General features: G+C 36.8%; 1 protein-coding gene across 1 annotated transcript in view; it reads left to right on the forward strand.

Annotated features, from left to right (window-relative positions):
• LOC106813974 (tumor protein p53-inducible protein 11-like) overlaps window positions 1–10000 on the forward strand; it is a 16552-nt gene that overhangs the window by 3331 nt on the left and 3221 nt on the right. The window contains exons 3-4 of the mRNA XM_014818230.1: window positions 1533–1635; window positions 2242–2343. Of these exons, the coding sequence (XP_014673716.1) occupies window positions 1533–1635; window positions 2242–2343 (205 nt within the window). The remainder of the gene's footprint in view (window positions 1–1532; window positions 1636–2241; window positions 2344–10000) is intronic.

Raw genomic sequence — 10000 nt, forward strand, 5'->3', positions numbered from 1 at the left:
TAATAGACATAATAGACTCTATAATAAATCGACATAATAGAAATAAAAGACATAATAGACATAATAGACATAATAGACTCTAATATACATAATAGACTATAATAGACATAATAGACTATAATAGACATAATAGACTCTATAATAAATCGACATAATAGAAATAAAAGACATAATAGACATAATAGACATTATAGACTCTAATAGACATAATAGACTCTAATAGACTCTAGATAATAATTTCTATTATGATTATTATCTTGATATTATCTTGCCGTTAGTTTGTGCCAGATAAAGTATATCTCCTGTGCCAGATGAGACCCCAATCCGATGTTTTCCGTCTTTGATATGGTTCCTTGGACTTTAAAGACTAATATAACTTACTATTAACCAAATATAACCACACACACTATATATAGATACTATATATCTTTATAGTATAATATTTACTAGGTTACGAGGTTACTACGCAAAAGCAAATACGTACGTCGCCATTATGCCGCACTAACCCTTCCCCCATTAACAGAAAAACTATGTGCATATATCTTTCTCATTTTCGAGCATATCAAACTCAAATGTAAAGCCCGGCGCACACATGAGTAATTTTACTCGAGTAAAATGATGCATGCGTCAAAATACTCACGCGAAATATTTTCAGCGTCCGCAGCACACGTGAGTAAAATTACTCAAGGTATAAGTGGTAATGCAGATCACGTGACTGTGCGCAGCCAATACTGGTCGCACAATGATTTTAACGCATGCGCTGTGAGTACCAGTGTTGAGCAAATTTACTCAGCGCGCGCGCACACAGTGAGTATATTGACGCACGAGTCAAAAATTATCAAACTTGTTTGATATTGAGTTTCTTGATGCATGCGTCAGAAAACTCAACGAAAATCCGCCGCACACGTGAGTATTTTGACGCATGCATCATTTTACTTGAGTAAAAAATTACTCACGTGTGCGCCGGGCTATACGATTCGTCGCAGTGTTTACAGTTCAAATCTACAGTTAATACGACCAAGCCACTTAACTGTAATTCAAGCTTGCCGACAGATAATCAGCAATTATTAGCGATGTGAAAATTGCGTACACCAGTCTCCCAGCCAGCTGCCACTTCAGGCCAGAATGCATAAACGTTTCTTACCAAAACAAAAAGTAGTTTACCTGAAGATTTTCAGGATGTTATAGTGTCGGCAGAAAAGATATCCATGAGCCGATACACTGATCTCTGGCAATTTTCAAGTATATGTTTAAGCGTACGATACTACTTGATGATACTACATGATTTCCACCCTATTTGGTGTCAAGAATGAGTAGCCACAGGTCAGTGCGGCTGTGCATCTCCCGGTAGGTTCTTACCGAAGTCTCTGCTTGCTCGGCGGCTGACGCACAGTGATGAAGCGGGCCGGTTGCCATGACGACGAAGATCACGCGTATGTCTGGCACACACAAAAAACGCAGAATCTCTCTCTCCCTCTCTCTATCCCAGAGGTGTGAGCTTGAATTCACCTGCTTCGTATCTGTGTTCGCAGGCGCTTGTTCTGCCTGGCAGGATCTACAGCATAACGCTGGGAATTAACATGGAGAACTCCGAGTCGGCGCTCGGTGTTCGATTCTACGGTGCTGCACTAGCATGTAAGTGCCGCTACCTATCGGCGAGAATTTTCACGAATTTGATGCGGAAACGGATAGGCGTGCGTCAGTGGGACTATGGGATTTCACTCCTCGTTGAGTTATAGATTTTATATTATAGATATATAGATTATTATGTTAGATATTATAGATATATAGATTAGATTATTAGAACGTAATTCTTAAATATAATCACAAACATTCATGGTTTCGACGATGTCTGTCTCTGTTGATGTGAGGAGAGGGGGATGGTACTGTTAAGGGAGGAGACAAGGAAAGCTCTATGGTTTGGCAGGGTAAGCGATAAAGAAGGGAAGCTCGCTGGAGAGAGTGAGGGCGGAGAGGGAGAGAGTGCGAAAGAGAGAAGAGGCAGAGAGAAAGACAGAGAGAGAGAGAGAGAAAAGGCGAGAAAGAGAGAGAAAGAGTCAGGGATAAAGAGTGCGCGAAGAGAGATAGAGAGAGTCAGGGGTAAAAATTGAGAGACAGAGAAAACGAGAGCGAACAAGAGAAAGAAAAAGAGAGAGAGAGGTGGGGAAGGAGGGCAAGCGCTTTACACTGTAGGCTTCCCTGACGTCACGCTGACGTCATCATCATGTCGTCTGCTTGCAGGTATAGCCGTGTTGCTATGGAACGTTATCGGCTCCACGGACAAGCCGCTGCTTAGGCTGTCCCTCATGGTGTCCGGTGTACATTACGGAATACAGATACTTGGTGAGTTCTACCACATGGTGAAGCGAACCGGCAACCGTCTAGGCGCGTAGCCGAAGAACAATGCAATTCGATTGTTATTCTTTTTTCCGGTTTACGCTATTATATTGTAAGCCATATGTTAATGTCTCGCCGCCATCTTGTAACGACATTGGGTCAAAGTGCGTGATGATCAAGCGTTCGAATGACGCGATAAAAAAACTGGTGTGGAGGGAGGGGGTAGACAGGAGAATTGGGTAGTGCGTCAGGATGGAGTGAGGGGAGGGACTAGGATGATATTATCAAGAGTACATAATAGACTCTAATAGACATAATAGACTTTATAATAAATAGACATAATAGACATAAAATACATAATAGACTATAATAAATAGACATAATAGACATAAAAGACATAATAGACATAATAGACTCTATAATAAATCGACATAATAGACATAAAAGACACAATAGACATAATAGACATAATAGACATAATAGACATAAAAGACATAATAGACATAATAGACATAAAAGACATCAAAGACATAAAAGACATAATAGACATAATAGACATAATAGACTCTAATAGACATAATAGACTCTATAATAAATCGACATAAAAGACATAAAAGACATAATAGACATAATAGACATAATAGACGCTAATAGACATAATAGACTCTATAATAAATCGACATAATAGACATAATAGACTATAATAAATCGACATAATAGACATAAAAGACATAATAGACTCTGATAGACATAATAGACTCAAATAGACATAATAGACTCAAATAGACATAATAGACTCTATAATAAATCGACATAATAGACATAAAAGACATAATAGACATAATAGCCAGAATAAACTCTAATAGACATAATAGACATAATAGACATAAAAGACATAATAGACTCTAATAGACATAATAGACTTTACTAGACATAATAGACTTTACTAGACATAATAGACTATAATAAATCGACATAATAGACTATAATAAATCGACATAATAGACATACTAGACATAATAGACTCTATAATAAATCGACATAATAGATATAAAAGACATAATAGACTATATAATAAATTGACATAATAGACATCAAAGACATAATAGACATAATAGACATAATAGACATAATAGACACAATAGACATAAAAGACATAATAGACATAACAGACTCTAATAGACATAATATACTTTATAATAAATAGACATAATAGACATAAAACACATAATAGACATAATAGACATAATAGACATAAAGACATAATAGACATAACAGACATAAAAGACATAATAGACATAATAGACATAATAGACATAATAGCCATAATAGACATAATAGACATAAAAGACATAATAGACATAATAGACTCTAATAGACATAATAGACTATAATAAATCGACATAATAGATATAATAGACATAATAGATATAATAGACATAATAGACATAATAGACATAAAAGACATCAATAGAAATAATAGACATAATAAGACTCTAATAGACATAGATAGGACTCTGTTAATAAATCGACATAATTAGGAGATAAAAGACATAATAGACATAATAGTACCCAAAATAGATCATAATAGACTTCCTAATAGACATAATAGACAATAATAGACATTAAAAGCATATATAGACATATAAGCCATAATAGACATAATAGACGATAATAGACTCTTAATAGACATTAATAGACTACATAGACATAATAGACTAATAGACATCAAATAGGACTCTATAATAAATCGACATAATAGAGCATAAAAGAACATAATAGACATAATAGACATAATAGCCATAATAAAAATAATAGGACATAACAGATATATAGACATTAATAGACTCAATAAGACATAAATGCGACTTCTATACATAAATCGACATAATGAGAATAAAAGACCATAATAGACATAATAGACATAATAGACTCAAATAGACATATAGACTCTATATACTAAATCGACATAATGAGACAGTAAAGACATAATAGACATAATAGACTATAATAAGATCGACATAATAGACATAAAAAAACATAATAGACATAATAGATCATAATAGGCCATAATTAGAGCTCTATAATACATCGACATAATGTAGACATTAAAAGACATAATGGAGACATCAATCGACTCTAATAGACTAATAGACTATATAAATGCGGACGATAATTAGATATAAAAGACATAAATAGACTATATAATAAATTGAACGACTCAAAGAATAAAGACATAATATGACATAATAGCATCAATAGACAAAAAGAACATAATAGGACTCTAAGTAGACATAATAGGACTATAATAAATCGACGATTAATAGACATAATAGACTCTAATAGACATAATATACTATATAATAAATCGACATAATAGACATAATAGACTCTAATAGACATAATAGAGACTATAATAAATCAACATAATAGACATAAAAGACATAATAGCCATAATAGACTATAAAGAATAATAGATCCCTTTTTTCTTTTTAATAGACATAATAAACTCTTAATGACATAATAGACTCTAATAGACATAATTGACTCTAGTATAAATCTACTGTAATAGAGCATAAAAGACATAATTAGGACATAATAGACATAAAAGACATAATAGCCATAATAGACATAATAGACATAATAGACTCTAATAGACATAATAAACTCTAATAGACATAATAGACTCTAATAGACATAATAGACTCTATAATAAATCGACATAATAGACATAATAGACATAATTTGACTCTTAATAGGATCATAACAGACTCTATATAATCGAGCATTAATAGACATATAAAACATAATAGACATAATAGACTATAATAAATCGACATAATGTAGACATAAAAGACATAAAACTATAAGTTAGACTTTTAAGTATACATAATAGACTATAATAAATCGACATAATAGACCCATAAAAGACATAATAGACCATAATAGACTTCTATATAGACATTAAATAGACTATAATGAATTCAAATAATAGACATAAAAGACATAATAACCATAATAGACATAATAGACATACATAGACAATGTTAAGACTAATAGACATAAGACAGACTAGGATTAATAGACATTAACTCTGACTAATAGGAACTCTAATAATAGTACGATACATAGATTACGATATGAATAAAGACATAATAGACATACTAGCTAATAGACATAATAGACAATAATAGACCATAATAGACATAAAAGACATAATAGGAATAATAGACTCTATAATAAATTGACACTAATAGACATAAAGATCATAATATGACTATAATAGACATAAAAGACATAATAGACATAATAGACATAATAGCCATAATAGACATAATAGACATAATAAACTCTATAATAAATCGACATAATAGACATAAAAGACATAATAGACATAATAGACAATAGATTCTATAATAAATCGACATAATAGACATAAAAGACATAATAGCCATAATAAACTCTATATAAATCGACATAAAGTAGACATAAAAGACATAATAGACAATAATGACAATGAGATTCTATAATAAATCGACATTAATTAGACATAAAAGAACATAATAGCCAAATAGACATATAGAAATAAAAGACATAATAGACATAATTAGACTCCCTCAATAGAAACACTAATAGACTCTATAATAATCGACATAAAGAAATAGAAATGACATTAATAGACTATAAGTTAGACATAATAGACTCTAATATAGCATAATAGCAGTATAATAGATCATAGAATAGACTATAATAGACATAAAGACTCTATAATTAAAAATCGACATATAGAAATAAAAGGACATAATAGACATAATAGACATTAGTAGACTCTAATAGACATAAATAGACTCTCAATAGACTCTAGACTAAATAATTGTCTATTATGATTATTATCTTGATATTATCTGTGCCGTTAGTTTATTGCCAGACTAAAGTCATATCCTCCTTGCCCAGAATGAGACCCCACATCGATGTTTTCCGTCTTTGATTATTGGTTCCTTGGACTTTAGAAGCTAATTATAAGCTTACTATTAACCAAATATAACCACACACACCTATTATTATAGATACTATTATATCTTTATAGCTATAATATTTACATAGTTTACCCGAGAGTTACTACGCAAAAGCAAATACGTACGTCCGCCATTAGTGCCCGCACTAACCCTTCCCCCATTACAGAAAATAACTTATGTGCATATTCTCTTCTCAGTTTCGGAGGCATATCAGAACTCAAATGTAAAGGCCACGGCCGAACACATGAGTAATTTTACTTTCGAGTAAAATGATGGATGCTGTCAAATACCTCACCGAAATATTTCAGCCGTTCCGCAAGCACACACGCTGAGTACAATATTACTTCAAGGCTTAATAGGCTAATGCAGACTCACGTGACTGTTGCGCAGCCAATACTGGGTCGCCACTCAATGATTTTAACGCATGCCGCTGTGTGCAGCTACCAGTGTTGAGCAATTTACTTAGCGCGGCCGCGCACACAGTGAGTATATTGACGCCCGAGTCAAAAATTATCCAAAACTTGTTTGATTATTGAGTTTCTTGATGTCATGGCGTCAGAAAACTCAACGAACAACTCCGCGCACACGTTGATATTTGACGCATGGCATCATTTTACTGGGAGTAAAAATATTACTCACTGCTGCGCCGGGTAAACGATTCGTGTCGCAGTCGTTTTTACAGTTCAAATCTACAGTTAATACGACCAAGCCACTTTAACTGTAATTCAAGCTTGCGGACAGATAATCAGCAATTTATTAGCGATGTGACAATTGCGTACACCAGTCTCCCAGCCAGCTGACACTTCAGGCCAGAATGCATAAAACTTTCTCTTACCAAAAACAAAAGTAGTTTACCTGAAGATTTTCAGGATGTTCTATTAGGTCGGGCAGAAAAGATATCCATCGATGCCGCATCCACTGATCTCTGGCCAAACTTTTTCAACGTATATTGTTAAGGGCTACGTCACTACTAACTTGAAGTGAACTACATGATTCTCACCCTAGTTTGGTGTCAAGAATGAGTAGCCAGAGTCTCAGTGCGGCTGTGCAGTCTCCCGGTGGTTCGTCTAGCCGAGTCTGCTGCTTGCTGCGGCTGCGCCGATAAAGTGATGAAGCGGGCCGTTTGCATGATCGACGAACGTTCACGGTTGTCGGCCCTCATCTAAAAACGCAGTCTTTCTAATAAAAAGGAGGTGACTCCGCGCGCATGAGAGAGCGGGTGAGGATGAGGGGGAGCGTGATAATATTCTAATATATCTATTCTCCGACTCTCACTCTCACTCCTATCTGTGTATCTAGTCTATCTAGTCTATCTATCTATCGTATCGTATCGGTAGAGTTTCTATTGTGTCTAGTTCTCTCGCTCGCTCTCACTCCTCTCCTCCACCTATGTGTGTGTATCCTTGTCTTCTGATTCTGTCTTGTTACTGCGCGCATTAACCTTCCCTATCTATCTATGCCCATCTCGCGCTCTGTCACTAACTGTCGCTCTATTCCCCCTCTTCCTATCAATCTCTTTCTCTCTCTCTCTTTCTCTCTCTCTCTCTCTCTCTCTCTCTCTCTCTCTCTCTCTTTCTCTCCCTCTCTCTCTTTCTCTCGCTCTCTCTCTCTCTCTCTCTCGCTCTCTTTCTCTCGCTTTCGCTCTCTCATTCTCTCTCTCTCTCTCTCTCTCTCTCTCTCTCTTTCTCTCTCTCTTTTTCTATCTCTCTCTCTCTCTCTCTCTCTCTCTCTCTCTCTTTCTCTCTCTTATGTTCAACGGAATGTTTGGATTCGTGCTTAACAGCCACGGTATTTGATAAGAGAAAATGGTAAGGCGGACGAGGAAGAAGGAAGGAAGGTGAGGGAAGAGGGAGGGAAGACGAGGACCGACAGAGCATTTATTTTGTATTTTGCTTGTGTTTTATTGACTGTGTTTCATTAATATTTTACGTTAAATTTTTGCTTTTCGGTATAGAGTGGTGTTGTATGGCGAGATGACGACGGTGGGCGGACTGTATAGTATCGCAACATGCTGAGCTCGTGTGTGCTAACCAAATCCCATGTGCATATATACAGTCAAACCTATGTCATAGGATACCTCTATAGAATGGACACATCTGCCAATGCAGTTAATATCAAGAGCTTATAATAGGTATTAGTTTTTTCATTCACTAGTCATTCAGTGGCATTGATAAAGTGACGCTGCTTCTATGGGACGAGTACCTGTATATGAAAGATACAGTATATGTTTCCATTAAGTGATATTAAGGCGGGGAATCTATCTCTATAGAACGGACACCGGTCTATATAAAGGACACATTGATTAGGAGTATCTTTCAAGTTACATTATATCAGAAGTAGATTATATCCAAGGTTTGACTGTATATGTTTGAGATCCCCTCCCATCCTTTTCCCTCGTTTTGTTGGCTGTGGATTGCTGTTGTTGTCGCTGCTCTGCTGAGAAAAACCCCACCCGAGCCTATTATTTTCACACACGTATAAAATAATCCAACTTTTTTTTTACTGCATGCTCACCCGCACCTTGCCAAAGCAACAGTGTGTACTTTCTATTCGCGCCGATAGATGGCGCTATCTAGATTCAGTTCACCGCTTGCCATTCGCTTATCTCTATATACTAACTATATACGGTTAGTATCATTACTAACTATATACGGATAGTATAATTACTAACTATATTACTTAGTATAATACTAAATCATATGGTCAGTATGTAGAGATCAGCATCGCTACCACGTAGAAGTCGTATCTCGATGTTCTTCGATTTCTTTCAGTTGCCCTGCATCACGTCTGTGGCTCCGGCTGCACGTTGTTTCCTCTCTCGTGCGCCGCCGCCGTGCGTGCTGTGCAGACGGCCGTGTGTGCGCACTTCCACCGCGCTATGGCACACCCGCAGCCGCGCTACAGTAAACACGAGTAGACATAGCAGACGTAAGCATCGCAGCAGCAGCATCCGCCGCCGTCGCACGCACGCATGCGCTCAACGCTTTCTCATCCGCGCGACTGCCGCTAGGTGCCGCCACTGTGAGATGCTGTCTTCCCGACGTGCCCTCTTTCGGAAAAAGAAAAAAATATTCGGAATTTTTTCTCATCGCGACTTTTCGTCGTTGATGCCAGCGCCGTGCGGCGGCAGGTTTTTCTATTAGCATCGATGCTTTCCCTCCCTCCCTCCCTCCCTCCTCTGCTTGGCCGCCCCTTCCCGTGATGAAAGCAGAAGGGGAAGGGGGAGGTGGAGGAAAAGGGGCTTGACTTCACTCGGCAGTCGCAGCAGTCATGATCAGAAAGGTTTGGATGCAAGCGCTCGTCCTTGGCTTGCGTTTCTTCTCACGATCTCATCGTTATTCATGCTCACAAACATCGAGCATCTTTCGCTCTCTGTCTTAGCTACGTCACATCCGACAGGAAAATTATCATTCTTCGCATGTTAACGCCATTCCATTGACACGAACGCCGCCTGGTAAAGGCAGAATAACGAAAACGTCCCGATATTTTCTACGTCATCTTTAGAGTGGCAGCACCGTCGTTCTTACGTCACTGGATGCATGTCCGGAAGTTAGACGCGTATCTTTACCGAGTGAAATTTCCTGTTGGGTGTCTCGTCTGCTTTCTTTAAACCGTATGTCGCCTTTGATTGGCTCGGTGTGTCCCGC

Source organism: Priapulus caudatus, unplaced genomic scaffold (assembly GCF_000485595.1).
Source record: "Priapulus caudatus unplaced genomic scaffold, Priapulus_caudatus-5.0.1 Scaffold851, whole genome shotgun sequence".
Classification (NCBI taxonomy): domain Eukaryota; kingdom Metazoa; phylum Priapulida; class Priapulimorpha; order Priapulimorphida; family Priapulidae; genus Priapulus; species Priapulus caudatus.